General features: G+C 52.2%; 3 protein-coding genes across 11 annotated transcripts in view; 1 reads left to right on the forward strand and 2 right to left on the reverse strand.

Moving 5' to 3' along the window:
* The first annotated feature begins 199 nt into the window (after positions 1-199).
* On the forward strand, positions 200-12,093 carry LOC119118270 (intersectin-2-like). Of its 4 annotated transcripts, none has more exons than XM_037245149.1 (40): positions 200-326; positions 989-1,046; positions 1,555-1,613; positions 2,710-2,799; positions 2,865-2,928; positions 2,999-3,153; positions 3,239-3,433; positions 3,627-3,726; positions 4,302-4,453; positions 4,599-4,662; positions 4,768-4,905; positions 4,985-5,091; positions 5,156-5,418; positions 5,484-5,621; positions 5,697-5,837; positions 5,912-5,999; positions 6,067-6,206; positions 6,376-6,456; positions 6,646-6,986; positions 7,048-7,279; positions 7,340-7,488; positions 7,562-7,625; positions 7,740-7,858; positions 7,929-7,969; positions 8,033-8,199; positions 8,266-8,299; positions 8,371-8,498; positions 8,579-8,675; positions 8,782-8,973; positions 9,673-9,794; positions 9,880-9,986; positions 10,063-10,246; positions 10,317-10,415; positions 10,481-10,648; positions 10,715-10,930; positions 11,008-11,129; positions 11,212-11,294; positions 11,357-11,440; positions 11,514-11,687; positions 11,754-12,093. In XM_037245149.1, exons 3-40 carry the CDS (start codon positions 1,607-1,609, stop codon positions 11,906-11,908), a joined length of 5,001 nt encoding a protein of 1,666 aa, XP_037101044.1. In that variant the 5' UTR covers positions 200-326; positions 989-1,046; positions 1,555-1,606; the 3' UTR covers positions 11,909-12,093. The 4 variants fall into 4 exon arrangements, with proteins under 4 accessions (XP_037101044.1, XP_037101043.1, XP_037101045.1 ...); XM_037245148.1 differs by having other exon boundaries at positions 989-1,045; positions 5,481-5,621; XM_037245150.1 differs by lacking the exon at positions 6,376-6,456 and having other exon boundaries at positions 5,481-5,621.
* A 27-nt stretch (positions 12,094-12,120) lies between these two features.
* On the reverse strand, positions 12,121-14,380 carry fam228a (family with sequence similarity 228 member A). Of its 2 annotated transcripts, XM_037245168.1 has the most exons (9): positions 14,069-14,380; positions 13,888-13,964; positions 13,597-13,764; positions 13,463-13,528; positions 12,922-13,116; positions 12,779-12,859; positions 12,551-12,623; positions 12,354-12,480; positions 12,121-12,260 (listed from the first exon to the last, which is right to left on the reverse strand). In XM_037245168.1, exons 2-9 carry the CDS (start codon positions 13,960-13,962, stop codon positions 12,179-12,181), a joined length of 867 nt encoding a protein of 288 aa, XP_037101063.1. In that variant the 5' UTR covers positions 13,963-13,964; positions 14,069-14,380; the 3' UTR covers positions 12,121-12,178. The 2 variants fall into 2 exon arrangements, with proteins under 2 accessions (XP_037101063.1, XP_037101062.1); XM_037245167.1 differs by lacking the exon at positions 14,069-14,380 and having other exon boundaries at positions 13,888-14,031.
* Positions 14,381-16,249: 1,869 nt separating this feature from the next.
* LOC119118272 (dihydroxyacetone phosphate acyltransferase-like) overlaps positions 16,250-19,870 on the reverse strand; it is a 28,735-nt gene continuing 25,114 nt past the window's right edge. For 4 of the 5 annotated variants that reach the window (XM_037245155.1, XM_037245156.1, XM_037245157.1 and 1 more), the window contains 15 exons: positions 19,622-19,828; positions 19,383-19,559; positions 19,176-19,305; positions 18,924-19,051; positions 18,788-18,863; positions 18,554-18,705; positions 18,367-18,485; positions 18,053-18,282; positions 17,532-17,783; positions 17,387-17,466; positions 17,184-17,330; positions 17,022-17,121; positions 16,868-16,961; positions 16,714-16,772; positions 16,250-16,603 (listed from right to left, as the gene is read on the reverse strand). In XM_037245155.1, the coding sequence (XP_037101050.1) occupies positions 16,551-16,603; positions 16,714-16,772; positions 16,868-16,961; positions 17,022-17,121; positions 17,184-17,330; positions 17,387-17,466; positions 17,532-17,783; positions 18,053-18,282; positions 18,367-18,485; positions 18,554-18,705; positions 18,788-18,863; positions 18,924-19,051; positions 19,176-19,305; positions 19,383-19,559; positions 19,622-19,828 (2,004 nt within the window). In that variant the 3' untranslated portion in view covers positions 16,250-16,550. The remainder of the gene's footprint in view (positions 16,604-16,713; positions 16,773-16,867; positions 16,962-17,021; positions 17,122-17,183; positions 17,331-17,386; positions 17,467-17,531; positions 17,784-18,052; positions 18,283-18,366; positions 18,486-18,553; positions 18,706-18,787; positions 18,864-18,923; positions 19,052-19,175; positions 19,306-19,382; positions 19,560-19,621; positions 19,829-19,870) is intronic. The other variant, XM_037245159.1, reaches the window with a different exon arrangement.

Below are 19,870 nucleotides of genomic sequence, written 5' to 3' on the forward strand. Positions count from 1 at the left end.
TTTTTATTTTAGTCTCACAAAAGAAACATTAACCCTTGCATGCATGACTAGTTAAAATCTAATTATTACAAAAGTATTCACTTTTCACTGAGCTTTTATTTTGAAACCTGGCTTCCACGCATTCCGTTGGTAAGTTTATGTTGAAACTTCCTGGCGGAACCCAACTGCAAAAAGACTTCCGGCTTGACTCCGTAGCTCCGCCCCCTTCCAGTCTGACGTCGGTCCCGCCTTCGTCGTGTCTTCGCCTCCTTCCGTCCTCCTCCTCCACTATCCGAATTGCCCTCCCGTGAACGTCTTGACTACCGGGCGCTGTTCCACCGCAACAGGTAAATAATCCGTTAGCAGTCTCACATTATATGACGAAAAACGCTCGGGAATGTTTCTACATTTGTTCTTAATTGAGTCGTTATTATCGACGAAAGACTGCTTTTGCGTGCTCTGCCCGTTAGTGACATACATCTACATGAGGGTTTTTTTTTTTTTTTGCGCTTGTTTTTATTTTTACTCGCCTGCCACTTCTCACTCGCTTCTCCTGAACAAATGCTGCCTTTGTTTGTTTAACACCAACGGCAGCCAACCTTCGAGCTTCATTCACAAGTCACTAAATATTCCCGGGCCCTCTCTTCCCTTCTGCTTGTGCTGGGAAAGGCCAAAACATTAGGTACACCTGAACCTGACATTCAGTAGCCCTAAAAAACAAAAAAACATGTTATGGGTATTGGTGACACAAGTTGTAACTGTTATTGGAAGGGCAGATAGTGTGACAAGTAACTTAAGTTCAAGGGATTTGGTGAGGGGGGGGGGAAACTTGAATCTAGATGTACCTAATAATGTGGCCTATGGTCTTGTGGCTGTTTTTGTTACATTTGCTCACTATCTGTTTTTATCTGCAACATAGACCTCGTCTTATGCACTATAAATGTTCCATTAAAAATGTGTTGTAACATAACACAAGGAAGCAAATTAACTGCTTGTTTGTTGTTCATAGATGTCCCAAAAGGAGCTTCAAGGTTGATTTACGCTTTCACCAGCACAACAGGGGGAAAGTGAGTATTACACGACGCATACACACACACACACACACACACGCGCACACACACTGGCTTCTTTCTTCCCAGTGGCTTGGCCGAGCTTCCGGCGCTCCGACAGGAAGGTTCTATGCAAAGTGTGTGTGTGCTTGACACGTTCTCTCTTTCTCTCTCTCACGCACACACAGAGCGATTCATTGATAGACACGTCCGAGCGCAGGTGTCAATCAGGATTCGGGGAGAGTCCGAGGGTCTTTGCGAGCTTTAATCGACATTCACGTCCCGAGCGAAGATCTGTATTCAAATGTTTCCCGTCAGGTTGTTTTTGGTAGCGGGAGAGAAAGAAAAAGGAGGAAGAGCAGAAGCCCACACACTCACAACACACCTCGGAGCGCTCGAGTGTTTGTCAACCAGGGTGGATTCGATTGCCTTGTTTGCACAAGAGAATAGAAAGTACAACACGGGTGTCACCTGACGTGGAAAACGTACTCGATGAAAACAATGACTTTAACTTCCCTCCCTGCAGATCGATGTCTGCGAGTTAGCTGGCCGTGCGGAGGACACCTCCACCTGCAGCCATGAACGGTAAGAAAGCAGAGACACCCCCCCGAGGGCCGGAAGGTATCTGAGGAAGGTCTACGGAGGTTTGACTCAACACGGCGGCACCAAGACAACAAAGCGAAACGTTGCAGTCGATTGAAATTCTGCTCAGGCAGCCACCTGCGCCGCTTTGTATTTCTTCGATATTTGCAGGAGGGCCCGTGTGGCTTGAGAGCTCTTTGCAGTGGAGTGCTGCAGAATTGGAAAAAAAAAGTAATAAATCAAATAAAAAGTCAATACAAAAGAAAAAATAATAGCAGAAAAAAAAAAATCTTCTGTGAGCAGCCGTGACGGCGTCTAACCCGACCTGTCGGAATCAAACCGTCGACGTGTTGCGGATCTTTGTCGCGTCCCACTTGCGCTCCCCGCGGGGCTGTGCCAAATCCCGGCGCCGGATTAATTACCGCGGGTTTTGCTGACGATGCCGCAAAGTGGGTCAGGGACCTGCTCAGGTGCTCGCCGGCCGGGCTGACGTGGGCCAGCGTGAGCCAGTCTGTTCAATCATACTAACAATTTTCCTACAAAAGAATTTAGAGGATAGAAATCTCAACTGCGTAGATTGCAAGGTCCCTAATTGGAATCTAAATAAGTGAGAAATTTGTGTGTGTGACGCATCAGCTCGCGGCCTTCTAAGAGCGTGATGGATGAATTTGTCGCGACAAGTCCATTCATCACAATAACGTCCAGCCGCTCAATTTTCCTCATTAAAAAAAAAAAAGCAAGTGGTCGTGGCGTCATCACGATAGGATTGTGGCGACTCCCTCGTGACTAATTGATTGATATCTCCTCCTTTGCCACTTTTACGGACGGCTCAGCTGCATTTTTAATAGCCGGCGCGCAAAAGCGCCGGGAGACATGCAACGGGGCGGGAGCCAAAGCAGCTGACTCAGAATTTTCACGCAGTCATCATTGGCGAGAGAGTGGCTCGCTTCAAGGGTGCACACCGGCCCGATTATGCAAGCTCGGCAGAAATTTGTCCGTCAAACTTTGACTTTTTATTTGTTGACTATTCTTGAGTTCTTTTTTCCTTTGGGGCTTTCGCGTTTTGAGTCGACTTGATGTCGGTTCTTCTCGCACGCAGGTGGCGCCGCCTGGTCCATCTCCCCGGAGGAGCGAGGGAAGCACGACAAGCAGTTTGACACCTTGGCCCCCGTCCTGGGCTACGTCTCGGGTAGGCGCCGTGCAAAGTTCTCCGGGCTTGGACGTCGCCTGACTTTTATGTTCTTCCGTCGGCAGGCGAGCAAGCCCGAGGATTCTTCCTGCAGTCGGGCCTGCCGCCGGCCGTCCTGGCCGAGATCTGGTGAGTCTGCGCTTTTGCTTAGAGTGTCCGTTCACCTCGGGGCGGTTGAATTGTGAATTTGATCTTTCAGGAACCTGGCCGATGTGGACGGCGACGGCAAGATGGACCGGCAGGAGTTCTCCATTGCCATGAAGCTCATCAAGGTGAAACTGCAGGGCCGCAGTTTGCCCGCGGCGCTGCCCATGGGCTTGAGGCAGCTTTCTGTCCCCTCGTCGGCCCGCTTTGGTATATATATATTAAAAAAACTGTCCCCTCTGTGCCCCACTTTTCATCCCATCCTACTAACCCACTTTGCACGTCCTCCTTGCAGGGACGGGTTCTTTGCCAAACTTGTCGGTCGCCATGCCGCCGCCGCCCATGTCCATGCTAACCCCCATCCCCGCTAACCCCCTCGTGCGAGTGGCGCCACCCGTGATGACGCTGCCGCTGGGCGCCCCGTTGGGATTCGCCGGCTTCCCCCGCTGCCACCTTCACTTCCTCGGCCCCGCCCCTCCCATGGCCGCAGGTCGGTTCCGCGCTGGAGCCATTTTGTTGGGTCATCTCATTTGTCTGTTTGAAACGCAGGCAGATAAGATTAGCGCTTGAAGGCCATGACAGGTCGCTTACATAACGTCGCTGACAAATTTTTGCATTCGCTCCAAGATGAGAATAATCTTGCCCTGCAAATGAAAGCCGACATTCCCTGTCATTTTTTGCAGGTCCTCCCCTGTCGGGTTTCTCCTCGCCACTGACCTTTTCTCCGCCTGGAAGCCGGGGCATGTCTCAGGCCAACTCTCTGGTGGACCTTGGCTCCAGCAGGTGAGCCTGCCAAAAAAGTTCTCAGCGTTAATGTTTCACCACAGAAAAAAAAGATTGGCCTACGACTAGGCGGGTGAATGGATGATGTGACAACCGGGGCAGAGCAGGAAGTAGTTTTTCCCCAAAATCAGATGACACGGCAGGAAATTCGCAATCACAGCGCAACGGAAATTTGCTTGCTTTCCTTTCCAAGCACATTAGCTGAAATTGTTTGGGACATTCCGGGCTCATTTTGTCTACCATGGACTCAAACTAAGGTCTAGGAGATGATCCTGCAAGTTTTCTTTTTGTGAACAAAGAGGTCAGCGTTAAGCTGTGTGCGACAATAGTATCTAATATCGTTGCTAGCGTGCGTAGCGTGCGCGCGCGCGCGTGTCTTGAGGGAACAGGTCGGGTCTTGTATCTGATTTCACACTTTTGAATGCCCTCCTCGCCCCGTGCGAAGATGTTTAAACAAGCACCAGGAATGTGCACAAAACACTTTTTGGAAGACGCACACTTTGCAATGAGACACAATTTTTTGTTTATTTGAAGCAGTCATTGGGCATGAGTTGACCTCTGTGCTTTTTTGCTAGCTCCAACTCTTCGTCCACCACCTCACTGGCCAGCAACTCTCCTAAGGCGGCGGCGGCGGGCTCGAGCGACTGGGCCGTGCCTCAAGCGTCCAGACTCAAGTATCGGCAGCAGTTCAACACGCTGGACAAGCTCATGAGCGGCTACTTGTCAGGTGAGACAAAACTAACAAAATGGCGGCCGGCAGACTGCTCAAGCAGGCCAAAAAACAAACAAAATTTTATTTTTATTTATTTGTATGTATTTTTATTTATTCCTTTTTATTCATTTATTTTTCCATTTTTATTTTTGTCCCCCAGGACCTCAAGTGAGAAATGCACTGATTGCATCCAACCTCACGCAGACTCAGCTGGCTGCTATCTGGTGTGTAATTCCAAATTTTATTTAACGCAAATTGTTTAGCTGTATTTGTTTCCATTTTGTCCTTTTGGATGAATTTTGTTCACAATGTGGCATGTCATTTTGCAGGAACCTGGCAGACGTGGACAAGGACGGCCGTCTGCGGGCCGACGAGTTCATTCTGGCCATGCATCTGGTGGACACTGCCAAGACGGGCCGCCCGCTGCCGCTCACCCTGCCCCAAGACCTCATCCCGCCTTCTCTCAGGTCAACTTTAAAAAAAAACAAAAAAAACCGCTCTGCTTTTGCAACCCAGAAAGTAACCTTTTGAATCTGTCGCTCGCAGAGGTGGCCTCAAGTGCGGCGAGCTCCTCAACGGCAGCGGACCTTATGGCAGCCCCTCTTTGATGGACTCACCGGAGATAGAACCCGTCCTGAAGAACAAGAGCAGCGGTACGGTTTTTAATCTCGCATCACCTTAGAAAACGCTGACCCATCTTTTTTCCCCCCACTCCAGTGTCCTTTGAGGACAAACTGAAGGAGAACTTTGCACGTGGCAGCGCCGAGCTAGAGAAACGAAGGCAGGCTCTGGAGGAGCAGCAGAGGAAGGAGCGAGAGCGCCGGGCCCGTGAGGAGCGGGAGGACCGGGAGCGGCGGGAGAGGGAAGCCCGTCAAAGCGAACAGCGGCGCCGGCTAGAGGAGGAGCGGCGCCTGGAGAGGCAGCGCCAAGTGGAGCGGCAGCGCGAGGAGGAGCGGCTGAGGGAGCTGGAGAGGAAGGAGGTGAGTCACTTGAAGGCAAGATTTCAAAATGCAAACATTGCGCAATCTTTTGCGTTGCCAAGCAGGAGCTGGAGCGCCAGCGGCAGGAGCAGTGGGAACGCAGTCGCAGGGAGGAGTTGATCAGGACGCGAGACGGTGACCAACAGGAACTCTGTCAGCTCCGAGCCAAGAAGAAGAGTCTGGAAATGGAGCTGGAGGCCGTGGTGAGGCCCGCGCCGCTCGAGCCCGGCTAGCCCGCGAGCTTGTTACGAGATGTCGGCTTTACGTACGTTGCCCAGGGCAACAAGCACAAGCAGATCTCGGACCGCCTCCGCGACGCGCAGAGCAAGCGACGCGTCCGGAAGGCCGAAGTGGAGCTCATCAACCAGAAGAGAGACACGCGCGTCGCCGAGATCAACGCGCTGCAGATCCAGTTGGAGGTACAAACAAAACAACAACGTTTTTAGTTCTTTTTGTTTTCACCCTCGACTCACTTCCTTTTTTTTTTTCTCAGGAATGGCAGCTGAAGCTCTCCTCGCTGGCTCCCGAGCATCAGAAGCTGACTGAGAAGCTGCGTAACGTCAATCTCAACAGAATTTTACGTAAGTCCCGCCCCCTAAAGCCTCCAAGCTCGCATCATGGACAAAGGCATTCAGACTTTTCTTGCAGCCTCGACGTTGTCCTCGCTGGCGGCCAAGGTGAGCGACAAAGGCGTGGCCTGCCGCCATCTGAAGGAGCAGCTGGACGCCCTGCAGAAGGAAACCACAGACAAGCTGGCACAGATGCAATTGCACAACAAAGAACTTCAGGTCAGTCCAAAACCATCTTGTCAATTGTCTTGCGTGGTTTCTTTCACGGCGGCGCTGCTTGGAACTGCGTTTTAACTCCTTTCTCTGCTTTCTCCTCTTAATCCTGCTTCCCGGATGTCTTTCTTCCTCCATTTATTATTATTTTTTTAACCATGTTGCATGTGGTCAGCTCGAGGACATGGATGACTGTCTGCTGAGAGCGCTTCTGTCTCTGCTGGCTTGTCTCAGCCAACTCTTTCTTCTCTTCAAGGTTCTCCTGTTTTGTTGAGGTTTTTTTTTTCCTTTCCCTTCCATCCTTCATGCTTGTGTTTGCTTTGTGGTGGACGGTAAGTGTGTGACCCCCACGACGAAGTGAGGCCCGCTTTCCGATGTTCTCGAGACGTCTTCACGATTATTATTCCATGAAAGCCGTTTTGATGTGCGCCCCCCCTCCCATCAGGAGCTGAGGGAGAAGCAGGTCAAGCAACAGTCGGTCCTGGATGACTTGCGGCGCGTCAAGGAGGAGAAATCGCGCCAGTTGAAGAGATGCAAGGAGGAGGAAGAGGAGCGGCGGAGGAGAGAGGAAGAGGAGGAGAGAGCCAGGCGGAGGAAAGAGGAGGAGAAGGAGCGGGAGAGACGGAGGAAAGTGGAGGAGGAGCGGCGGAAGAGGGAGGAAGAGGAGGAGCGGGAGAGACGGAGGAAAGAGGAAGAGGAGCAGCAGAGGAGGGTGGAAGAGGAGCAGGAGAGACTGAGGAAAGAGGAGCGGGAGAGACGGCGGAGAGAGGAAGAGGAGGAAGCCAGGTAGATGCCTTCACCCAAATGCAAATCTTGGAGTCATTTGCGGAGACATTTTTACACCCAGGCGGGCCAAGCTGGAGCAGGAGAGGATGGCCAGGGAGGAGGAGGAGGAGCGAAAAAGGAGGGAAGAGGAGGCTCGAAGGACACAGGAGGAGGCTCGAAGGGCACAGGAGGAGGCGCGAAGGGCGCAGGAGGAGGTGCAGGCGGCCTCCAGGGTGCACCTCTACAAAGCGCTGTACTCGTTTGCAGCACGCAACAAGGACGAGCTGAGCATCGACGCCGACTGCCTCATCGAGGTTTGACGCCGGCCCGCTTGGTTTCGACCAACGAAAAATTGAGCTGGGTCTGCTCCGCAGGTGGACGAGCAGACGGTGGGCGAGCCGGGCTGGCTGTGCGGCAGTTACCGTGGCAACAAGGGCTGGTTCCCTCACAGTTACGCCGAGAAATGCGCCGAGACCGGCTCAGCGCCGCCCGCTTCCTGTCCGGCGCCGCTTCCTGTCGCCGGGTAATTTTACTTGGAGTAGAGCAAAACTCCCAGAAGCACCTTTTGAACGATGTTTTGTTGTGTTTACATTTAGAGTGACGGATGGCGAACGCGTGGACAACGATGGCGCTCCTCTCGTACAGTCAGACGTGTCACAGGTAAATACGTTGGCCGCAATTTTGCTTTCTTAAAAAAACAACAACTAGACACTTCATTAGGTACACTGGCACAACGTCTCACAATTATGAGGATAATAAAATTCTGCTTCTCAGTTTCCAGCTCCTGGCCCGACTCAGATCGGGTCACCCTGGTCGGCCACCACCACCAGCATCACCACTGCTTCCTCCGAAACAAACGTCAACCTCCCGTTCGAGGGAGAAATGGCCGCAGAGTATGAACACACACGCACGCCGCAGTCCATCTCGGAACGAGCTAACGCTGTGCGGTTGTTCTTTTGAAAGCACGGAGCCGGCAGATGGAGGCGACGGTGCTCAACTTGAAGGTGAGCCGACGCCTCAAAGCTTGGCCGTCCCATCGGACGTAACACCTCCGTCGCCCGAAACAGAATATGTGGCGCTGTACACGTACGAGAGCCCGGAGGCGGGCGACCTCACCTTCGAGGAGGGCGACGTGCTGGTGGTGACGGAGCGGGAAGGCGAGTGGTGGCGAGGCTGCATCGGCGACCAAATCGGCCTTTTCCCGTCCAACTACGTCAGGCCCGTGGAGCTGGAGGTAACGCCCAAGTGCCGCCGTGGATACGACATGCAATTTCGCGATTCATCAATGTCCTTCTCATAGGTGTCAAGACTCGGTGGGCCAACAAAGAAGCCCGGTGAGAACGCAAAACCCACGAGTCGCAGGGGGACCATCACGCAGATCTGAATTGTGCCCATTGGTCAGCAGAGCTCGCCCAGGCAGTCGCCGCCTCTGCCGCCGTTGCCCCGGCGATGCATCAGCTTCATCTGTCTCCCAGGCAACTTGTTGTGGTCCTGGCCAAGAACTCCAGTGGCTGGTGGTTGGGAGAACTGCAGGTCAGTCGCAGGTTTTTTTTTTTTTTTTACTCCATCTGTGTAAATTCCGTTTTGGTGGGGTTTTTTTTTTTTTTGGGCAGGCCCGTGGCAAGAAGCGTCAGAGAGGCTGGCTTCACTCGTCCCATGTCAAGCTCCTTGGACCCTCCGGCAACAAGTCGTCCCCCTCGCCTCTACCAGGTCGGTCGCAATCCTGTCCGCCGGCCACATTTTCTCACAGAGCCGAACATACGTAGCGAGGATCCGGAATTAAAACCTCAAAGACTTTGTCGGCGCGTGTCGGCAGTGTGCCAAGTCATCGCCATGTACGACTACACGGCGGCCAACCCCGACGAGCTGAGCTTCTCCAAGGGCCGGCTCATCAACGTCCTGGACAAGACCAACCCGGACTGGTGGAAAGGCGAAGCCGACGGCGTCACGGGGCTGCTCCCCACCAACTACGTCAAGATGACCACCGAGTCCGACCCCAGTCAGCAATGTGAGTACGGCAAAAACCTTTCCGACGGCGGCGAGAAGGAAACGGCCGCCCCGAGCTGAGTCTCAGGTTGCTCGATGTAACATGTTGTTAACAAGCCCCACATTTAATTAGCATCTCTGAACAAACGCCCCAAGTAATTAGCGGCCATGTAACGAGCGCACGTGCATGGCGAGGCCCCGCATTAATATTCCCGCTTGATTAATGTCTGTGCTCTCTGCCTCATCCCACTCACCCCCCCTCCCCTTCTCCTCCTCTTCCTGCCTCATCTTTCCTTTTGTTTCCTCCGTAGGACAAACAATGTGGGCTTTCCCGTCCTCCTCCTCTTCCTCTTCCTTCTCCTCCTCTTCCTCACCTTACCGGAATCACGACCACCTGCGTGCGGGCGGGGACAGAACCAGCCTTGCTTGTTCTTATTTGATTTTGTTTTTTGGGGTGGTGGGGACTTTTGCCTCTCATTTTGCTCAACTAACATTGACACCGGCACAAAGCGTGATGACACATTGTGACGTGACACCACAATATTAGGAACACTGCCGTATGAGAATTACAAATGACATTTGCCAGCAGCAACTCATCTTCCTCTCCGCTCTCTTCCCTCCATTTCTGCCTATGCAATCACGGAAGGTGCTGAAAAGTCGAGAATAAAAAGAGGTTCGAACACTGCTTGCGTCTCGTTTGTCTGTGTGTGTGCGTCAAAAGGGTGCGCGGACCTGATGACGCTGGACACCATGAGCCCCCAGGAAAGGAAGAGGCAGGGTTACATCCACGAGCTCATCCGCACTGAGGAGACCTACGTGGACGACCTGGAGCTGGTGCTGGAGGTCTTGGAGAAAAAAAAGAAAAAAACACACTCACACAAAATTGTCACTGCTCCATTTTCAAAATGCTCTAATTGGACTTTATCAGGTGTTCTACAAGCCCATGTCGGAGTCGGGTCGCCTAACGGAAGCGGAGATGGGCGTCATTTTCATCAACTGGCGAGAGCTGATCGTGTGCAACAGCAGACTGCTGCAGTGAGTACACCCCCCCCACACCCACCTCAAACACACACACACACACACACACTCTCACCCCTCTGGCGTCTTTCAGGGCGCTGCGCCTGCGCAAGCAGACGGGCGGCGACAACATGCCGGTGCAGCTGATCGGCGATCTGCTGGCGTCGGAGCTGACGCGATTGCGGCCCTACGTCGGCTTCTGCTCTTGCCAGCTCAACGCCGCCGCCCTGCTGCAGAGCAAAACCCATAACCAGCCCGACTTCAAGGACTTCCTCAAGGTACTCGCCCAAATGTGCACTGTGGCTTTTTTGTTTTTTTAAATCACCTGACCTCTTCCGTGCCGAGCAGAAAATCGCCACCAACTACCGCTGTAAGGGGATGCCTCTGTCCAGCTTTCTTCTCAAGCCCATGCAGAGGATAACCCGCTACCCTCTGCTCATAAAGAACGTACGTACCGCCTCCGTCCGTCTTGGGCGCTCTCCTCTGAGCGTGCCGTCTTGACGCGGTTTCAGATCCTGGAGCACACGCCCAAGCAGCACGCGGACCACGCCCCCCTGCGGGAGGCTCTGGAGCGGGCCGAGGAGCTGTGCTCTCAGGTCAACGAGGGCGTCAGGGAAAAGGAGAACTCGGACCGCCTGGAGTGGATCCAGAGCCACGTGCAGTGCGACGGCGCCATCGAGGTAAGACCATCCCTTTGAGAAATGTCATTCCGGAGAAAAACAAAAAAACATTTGTGTGGTGGCCAGAACTTGGTGTTGGACTCGCTGACCAATTGCCTCGGACCGCGCAAGCTGCTGCACAGCGGCCGGCTGCACAAGAGCAAGAGCAGCCGCGAATTGTGGGCCTTCCTCTTCAACGACTTCCTGCTCCTGACGCAGAGCGCCAAGTCCTTGTCCTTCTCCGGGCCCGACAAGCTCTTCGGACCCAAGAGCAGCGGCGTCCAGCTCAAGATGTACAAAGCGGTGAGCCGAAGCGCCCGCCCGCTCGCCGCCTCCAGACGTCACTCCCCTCGCTCGTCTTGCCTTTATTTTGTCGACAGCCGCTCTTTCTCAATGAGGTTCTGGTCAAAATGCCACCGGACCCGTCCAGCGACGAGCCGCTCTTCCTCGTCTCGCACATCGACCGCGTCTACTCGCTCAGGACGGACACCTTGAATGAAAGGTGACAGCGAGCGCCGGTTTTTCAATTCCTGATTGGACACATTCGATGGCATAGCAAGCAGTACCTGTTTGGGTTTTGTCAGGGCGGCGTGGGTACAGAAAATCAAAGTGGCGTCTGAACTTTTCATCGAGACGGAGAAGAAGAAACGTGAGAAGGCCTATCAAGGTCAGCGAAGACATTTTGTCTCTTCGCACGTCGTGCTTTTCTGACGTCTGCGCTTCCCGCAGCTCGCTCTCTGAAGGCGAGCGGCATCGGCAGGCTTCTGGTGACCGTCTCTGAGGCCCAAGAGCTCAAAGCTAGCAAGCCCAACGGTGATACACACACACACACACACACACACACACGGAGTTGTGAGCGGCATCTCACCCCCAGCGCCCCCTGCAGGCAAGAGCAACCCGTACTGCGAGCTAACCATGGGCGCCCAGTGCTACACGTCTCGACCCGCCAGCAACACGCTCAACCCCAAGTGGAACTTCAACTGCCAGTTCTTCATCAAAGACCTCTACCAGGACGTCCTGAGCATCACCGTCTTTGAGAAGAACCAGTTCTCGCCGGATGGTGAGTGCACACGTCTCGGGAGGAAATCCGCTTCTCTCATCAGCGGCACTCGCTCGCTTTCATCAGACTTCCTGGGTCGCGCCGAGGTTCCCGTGGCGACCATCAAGAAGGAAATGGAGAGCAAAGGCGCCGCCGGTCGTCGCCTGCTGCTCCACGAAGTCCCCACCGGAGAAGTCTGGGTCAAGTTGGACCTGCAGCTCTACGAGCCGCCCCACAAATGACTTCTGAGCCGCGTTGCGCTCACAAGTGCCTTGCCCCACAAATGGCAATCGTATCTTTTTCATTTTCCAAACACAACCTTTTGGACCTGACGTTGTGATGATGAGCTTTTATTCGTCCAAACGTGTCGGGTAGATGATGCAGCTCAGATGTGGTCAAAGGTGAAATAAACACAACATGCTGTCCAGTCCGCTCGCTCAGGGCTCGCTTATTCCGGCCAGCGTGCGTCTTTGGTTTACCGACAGGTGGCGGAAGAAGAAAAAAAGCGCTCCTCATCTGGAGAACCAGCAGTCGGCGTGATGGCACGTCCCGTCCGGCGCCGAGCTCTCGCGGATGTGGAACGGCACCTTCAAGCTGCACGACACGTCATCAGCGGTATGTTACTCTTTCTTTGGGCTCAAAACTTTAACATTTATAAAATCCAGAGTTAAACTGTCATGGTCGTACCAAGACCTGACGTGGTTGGTGTTGCTCTTGTCTGCCGACCGAAGAGGGAGCGCGTCGACGACGGTCGAAGGCGTCGTGTAGCCTTCGTGCTCCGTTTGGCTCTGGTTGATCCACTTGAAGTAGCATCCTGAATGCAGGAAACAAAATAGATATGCAGAGGTTGTTGCGATGAGGTCATGTGACCAAAGGTAGCTTACCTGCATCACAGCGAGTCCTCATTTTGAACTTGGCGTTGAAAAATTCCTTCTCCTTCAGCTCGGCCGCCCTCAGCTGGGAAACGCATTTGACACAAAATTCACCTTTTATACATTCCCTTTCATTGCGCATCTTTGTAACAAAATGCAGAATTTATTCTATTTTGATCTCCTTTTATTATGTATATTTAACCAAATTATACATAGTTTAGAAATATGTCGTTCGCTCACCTTGCACTGGTGTGGCGTTTTGTCGCGGAGGACGTACGGGTTGTACGCATTCAGGTCGCACATATCCAGAAAGACGAAGCCCTGAAAGCGTAAGGCAGCAGCGTCAGCCCCGACGCCCGTCTCGGGCCTCGCGGCAGCCGTACCTTGGTGTTTCCGTGATTCAGGAATTGCTGGTACAAGTTCTGGCGCAGCTTGACCTCCAGCGGGTTGCAGATAGCCATGTGGTGCTGGAGCTTATTTTGGCGCGCACCCCACTCAATCTCGTGCACACGCTTGCGTGTCACCTCCCTCCCCATCGTCTTGGCTTCGTGCTGCCTGCTCAGGAAAGTCTCCAGCTCCTACACAAGTTAGCTTTTGCTAGCTTCTCTGTGTCACCACTTAAGTTTTATTGATGACATTTGCTGAGCTTGCACTTGGATCTCAAAACTATTTTCCACGTTGAAATTAATTGAAATGCCAATTTGTTCCAGACAAAAAAAAAAACTTTCCTTGCTTTCTCAATTTGCTACATGTGAAAAAAATCAAAAATACTTGCTTTGCTGAAAAAACCATTTGTTGATGTGTTTTGGTGATTTCTGCAACACCCTTAGATGCCACAAGAGGGCACTCCTGTGTTTAGATTAGTGTTGGGGCAAGCAACACATTTTTGGGAAAACATGCCTTTAGTTCCACTTTAACTCATACCTTGTCTGTTTCCACTAAAGGTCGAATCAATTCTTTAGCCTCTCGAATTTCAGCCTCCATTTTTATCTGAAGCATAAACGTGAAGTTAAATGATACATGATATCGTTGGCGGGGGCTGCGGCGTCGTGCAGTACCTGCAGTCGCCTGGTGGAGGTGTAAGAGAGCGCGCCTCGCCGCGGCCTGGATGCGTGTGCCTCCATGGCTTCATCCCGTTTATTGAGTTTGAGGGGGCCGTCAGATTTCCTCTCCTTCACCGGCGCACTCGGTTTCACCTCGGGCCACAGGCACTTGGACTCTGTCCCCTGTAGTTTGCACAAGGTGCGTGGATATAAAACACTAAGATGACAAATGACTTGAATACTTTTTTTTTTTTTTTTTTTTAGCTCAACTGCATCAGCGCACCACCCAAAGTGACATTGACCCACCTCGGGTGCCAGAAGTCTAATATTGAACGGGATATGGTAGGTGATGACACCCTCATTCTTCCTCTTTGGCCTCATGTCTAAAAAAAAATCACAAACAAAAGTAGCCGTACATATTTGGAAATACATTTCATAAGTAAACCAACTTCTCCCGTGATGCATTGTGCGCGCCCCCTTTTCTTACCTTGTACGAAGTGTCAAGGTGTTTGCAAGGCGAGCGACATTAAAAAGCTACAGCCAACACTTGAGGGACACTTAATTTAGCACATTTTCAACCCTCTGTCGAAAAGCTTGTAGTTTTGGCCCAACTTGGAGAACGGGTGTTTTGAGTGAGTGCGAATCGATCTGGTCCGTTACCGTGACAACTCTATGACGTCACACTTTGTTACAGAGGCCGATGAAATCTTTCAATCAAACTTTAAATATAGCAAACACTTATTAAAGGTGTCAAAATAAATATATGCAGGTAAATCGTTTAAAACGAAATGTACAAACATGAAAAAAAGAACAAGCAAAACACAATTGCAGCGTAAAAATGTTTGTTAGTTTCACAGCCTTTTTGCGCAAATACAATTATTGAGTAACTATTTGAGAATTTGAAAGGGATGTGGATACTTCCATGATAGGTGAGTAAAGTTGACCGATTAGTAAGATAAGACAGACAATCTTGTAATTAGTCAACTCGACGTCTTCCAGTTAAGTACGGTGACGCGTTGTCATGACATCACTGACGGCACCCTCGTTCCTCCTCAAGTTTAAAAGCAGAACCGAAAGATGAAACAGCGTGAGCTATTGGACGCAGTCGACTAATCGAAAGTCTTAACTGCGGCTGTCTCCGTCCGTCCGTCTGTGCGTCCCTCTGTCCGAGTCGCGCACACGTTGCAGACGCTCCTCCGTCACACGCGATCATCCATCTGATCATGTGAGTGCGTCAAAGACGTCAGGACGACATCATTGTCATCGCAAATCCAAATTATTTTCATTTTATTCATTTATTTGTCGGAGTTCCGCTGACGGCGAGGAAAAGCGGCTCACATGGATTGGGTCACCTATTTGGCTGCGTGTATCGTGTTCCTGTGGATTTTCTGCTTCATAGACGGTAAGATATTTATTATAGAATCTATTGGATCGAATTTAAAAAGAATAGCCCATGTGTGCAAAAAAAATAGAAGCTTCTTCCACTGACACGTTTTAATAGTTTGTTTTGAGATGCGCTAGTAATGTTAATTATTTTGCTTAGCTTTAGCAGTCTTTATCACTGAAAACCGCCATAATGTGCATAAATTCATGTATAAAGTCTGAATTGAAGACAGCCGTGTAATTTTAATGTTATTCACTTTGACATTCAAGATGCTCCGTTGTAGTCATTTTGCTAGTTTTCACATTGCTGGTGCCAAACTTTGTGCTTCTTTGCGTGCACGGGTGACTTTAATGCTCTCTGACATTAGTCACCGCATCAGATTAGGCTCCGGGCCATTTCCTAATCTCTCTTTTCTCGGCCTGCAGGCAACGCCGTGTTGGAGCTGCGTCTGCTCTTCCACGCCCTGACTAAGGCGGCGTGCCACCTGTACCTTGCCCTGTTGCCCCTGCGTCGCGCCGCCGCCCACTTCAGCAACTGCGCGCGCCACCTGCTGGCCAGCGCGCAGCAGCAGCATGGCCCCGCCCCGCCTGTCTCGCACGGCGCGCCGCTGGCGGGCCGCGCGTGCACGCTGCACCTCCTGGAGGGCGCGTGCGTGCTGTGCGAGACCATGCCCAACCTGATGGCGGCGGCGCTGAGCGTGGGCGCCGCGCTGTGCCACGGCCTGCAGGGCGGCGCCTACGTGCTGGCGGCCACCCTGCGCGCCATCCAGCTCAACCTCTTCACGCAGATGAACGGCGAGCGCGAGCGCTGGGATAAGGAGCGCCACCGCGCCAAAGAAAGCGAGAAGAGGCTCAACTCCAAAGTGCTCGAGTACATCTCCGTCTTTTGCCAGGATCCCGTCAGCGCTTTGCGGATCAAAGTGGACGTCCCGCCCGTGTACAGATAATCCTCGGCCCGCCCGACGCTCGCTTAGGTACACCTGGAGAAGATTGGGCGAGGCATCCATACCTAATGTAGTGTCCGCAGGCTTGGCCAAGTGGAACTTTACGAGGCCTTTTAACTCCAGTGCGGGTCAGCAGTGATGAACTCTGAACTTTGCCTTCTGGTTCTCACTCTTGTTGAAAGAGGCGACGTCGTCCGAGATGGTTTATCCATGGTGCATTTTGTTCTGCTTATTTCACATTTATTTATTATGTCAAGAAGTTCTAAAAAAAAAATAAAAGTCTCAAATAGAATATTGATTTGCTGTGGTATTTGACGTTAAAAGCCAATAAGCCAAAAATATTTTAGTAGAAAAAAATTGTTACAAGATTTAATTGATGCAAAATAAATGTCTTCATTTTTTTCCATGTCTTCAGTCTGGTAACCTTGTCATGATATTTCCTTTCAGTGTAGTTCCAACACTCCTTCATATAAAAGTTTCAAAGAAATGTAACTGGCTCAAATCTAAATGCTGCTGATGTCTTCAGATGCTTGCCGACACTGAAAAGTAAAGCGCGGCGCAAGAAGAAAGACAAGGAGGACAGAGGTCAAGTGGAGGTGAGCATGCAAATGTGGTGTGATGCTGGACTTGTTCCAGTGGAGACTAAAGTCTTGCGTCAGGTTCAGTCTGGATCTTCGGGGGACGGATTTGGCCAGCTAGAGATGAGAAAAACACTTTAGCGTAATTCCAAGCCGAGCGCTGGTCAACACCGGCGACTTGCTTCAAATATTATCGGGTAATGCAAAACAACAAGCAGCTGTCTTACAGAGCATGCCTTCAATCCGTCTCACGGCGTCTTTATCGACACGGTACGCCTTGTCTGACCTGTAAACGAGACCAAAGCGGTCAAGCGGGCTGCAGACAAAATGAGCTTAGCAGCCAAACAGTTTTTCCCTCATGACTTTAATCTCATTACTCACGCCTTCAACTTTGTCACAGCTGCCAAGTTCCTGAGGGACGCCAGGACGTTCTTCTGGACGTCGGACGAGAACGTCTCGTAGGTGTGGAGCTCGCCTGCCGACGGAAGCCCGAGAAGAAGACGGCTGGGATGTCAACGGCGGCGGTGGTCCTTACCTGCGAGAATGAGCTTGGTCGCCAAACTCCTCACAGCAGGTAGGAAGTCTTGCTCGGTGATCACGTGTGCATCCAGCTCACTGAGGAACCCCAACATGACCTAGACACCAAGCACAAACTTGAGCAGAACTTCACAAAAAGTCAACTGACGGTGAAATGTACCAGGTAGGAGTCCACGAAAGGTTTCAGAAGCCCCCGCAGGAAAGACAACACCTCAGCGCCGCCTCCCTCCGACGCCGTCACTTCCTGGGAGTCGGTAGCGTCGAGGGCGCCGCATTTCTTCAAGAGGCCACATGCCTCCTCAAAGTCCTGAAAAGAGAAAAAGCTGTATTCGAGCAAAAAGTCCAAAAAGTAATCCGGTTTACCTCATGGGCCTCGCCAGGAATGAAGATGAATTCACTTGTGAAGACGTCCCGGAGGAAGCAGAAGGTGGCAAAGACCTCATCTGTGACAACACGATGCCGTTGGTTTACGCGCCGTTGCCACGGTTACCAGTTTCAGCTTCCTTACCCCTCCGGACGCTCGGAGAAAGACTCAAGGCCACGGCCAGCAAGGCCGGCCGGACGAAAAGGTGCAGCGACTGGTTGCGGTAGGACGCCATCATCAACATGGCCGCCGCCATCTTGGCCACACCGGTTTGCCGCCCGCCCGCCGCCGCTTCCTCGTCCTCCACCACCAGGAAGACACGTTGTGCCTTCAGGCGGACCGATGGGTAATGGAGAGCCACGGCCGATGACATCACTTCCAGGTCGGGGGTGTGTCCTAAAGAGCGGACCAGAGGTGACCTTTCTATTCTTCCATTCTTCCAAGGCGTGTGTTTCCTCGCCATGAGATGTTTGAGCGGGTCCCTCTTGGGATCAGCGCTAATCTTAGCTAACATCCCGTAAGTGAATGTGAACGCTCGTGCCAACTCGCATTGCTTTAATCTGTCTGATCTTGCTCAAAGCTGCAAAGTGCCCCCCCCCCCCATGAACTTTGTACAACACGGTGGCCTAGTGGTGATCTGGGATGCGATTTCCCATCAAACCCACCGGGCCAGTTGAGCCGCGCCCCGAAGCTCAGCGCCAACCTCTTCAACCATAGCGTCCTTTCGGCCAGGTGTCGCCAAGGTAGGCCCGTTTGGGTCAAGACCGATGGCGGCCATTGCAGCAGCAGGCAGGCCATGAGGGACCACGGACTGTGGAAGCAACCTCGCTCTTGGATTCGAACGATTACGTGAGCCAGCCGCTTCAAAAAAGCCCGTTTCTCCTCGAGAACGTCTCTGCGGGAACAAATCGAAAGCAAAATCCCCAAAATGGTTTGATTTCATAGCTATGTGAAAATTCGAAACAACCACATGACTCACTCAAACACGAGCGACTCCATTTTGCCTTGACAAAGTTGTCTGGCTGACATGGGCCGGCCAAAGTTGACGTGCATGCGGCCGTAATCCTCGCCTAGGACCTTGGCGGCCTTCAGCAGGCCCTGCGGACCAAAACCGAGACACGGGTTAAGTTCTCGGCACCGAGTACCCGTGGAAGGTGGTGACGCACCAGGGTGCTCTCTTTGGGTTTGGGAATGCCCAGTAGCTCGCGGGCCAGCAGGGATTCTTCTAAAAGTCGGTCGTAGCTCAAACTGATAGGAACCAAGATGACGTCGTCCACCTGGCCTTCAAAGTAGGGATCCAGAACCATCTGCAGCATCCCTACGCATAGTTATTTCCAATTTTTCCATGTGGACTTTTCACAAAAAACTTTTCAAAACATCATCGAGTGGATATGACTCACCTTGCTTGGGCGTCAAGGATTTGAGCGAGCGACTCCGGTAGCCTTCGATGTAAAATTCCACCGGCGCGAATCCTGTCTGCGGGACAAAAAAACGTGTAGACATTTCCTGCTTGGAGCAGAAAGGCGTCCTACCTACCCTGACCAGGCTCTTCACATATTCCGACAGCACTTCACAGTACAGCCTGTTGGAGGCGATGTCGCGCCGGATGTAGAAAGCGCCGCAGCGACGCAGCATCTCGCCCATCAACTTCATCCCAGCCAGAGCTTCACGGAAAAGAAACAGCAACGGTGAGTCACTCTTTGGCTCTTTACTATGATTGCTGTTTTGCTTGAGGGGCAAATGCAAGAGTGCCCCACCTATGCCGGAAGACAGGGAAAAAAAACTGACCCAGTCCAGAAGCGATGACGGGTAGCGGGACGTCATAAGTAAACATAATGTAGGAGATGACTAAAAAGTCCGTGTAGCTCCTGTGGCTGGGCAGCAGGACGACGGGCGCGTCCTCCATAAGTTGCCGAAGCTGCAAAATATGTGCAAAATGCGTCAAAGAGCGCGTCGAATCAAACTGAATTTGCCGCGTGCGTCAAGTGTAGCGACCGTGCCGAGCGCCCGCGTGTTGACCAAGATGGCGGAGTAGATGCGCTTGAGGACTTTGCTGAGCATGAAGCCCATCAGACGCACAAAACCCAACTGCAGCTTTTGGGACATCTCCTCCAAAATGGCCGCCGCTTGCGCTCTCACCGCCTCTGGTGGCGACCCCGTCTCCATGGCAACCTGAGCAAAGGTTGGTTTCAGTAATGCCGCTACGTTTAGGTGGGTTCTGGGTGCAAGCCCACCTCGACCATCACGCGGCGTACTTGGTCGGAGTCCAGCACGGCCTCGTTGAGTTGACTGGCAGAAAAGGCCTCTGCCCTTCTGTAAGGGCGGGGCCTAAAGTTTCTAAGGGCGTGGCCTATGTCACTGCTTTGCCTCCTTTCTTCCAATATGTCCACCATGTCCTCCTCGTCATCCTCCTCGTGAAGGCCGAGTCGCACGTACTCCCACTGTTGACAATCAACACGAGGTTGTTTGACAGCAATAATTCA

The sequence above is a fragment of the Syngnathus acus genome, chromosome 24 (genome assembly GCF_901709675.1).
Source record: "Syngnathus acus chromosome 24, fSynAcu1.2, whole genome shotgun sequence".
Classification (NCBI taxonomy): Eukaryota; Metazoa; Chordata; class Actinopteri; order Syngnathiformes; family Syngnathidae; genus Syngnathus; species Syngnathus acus.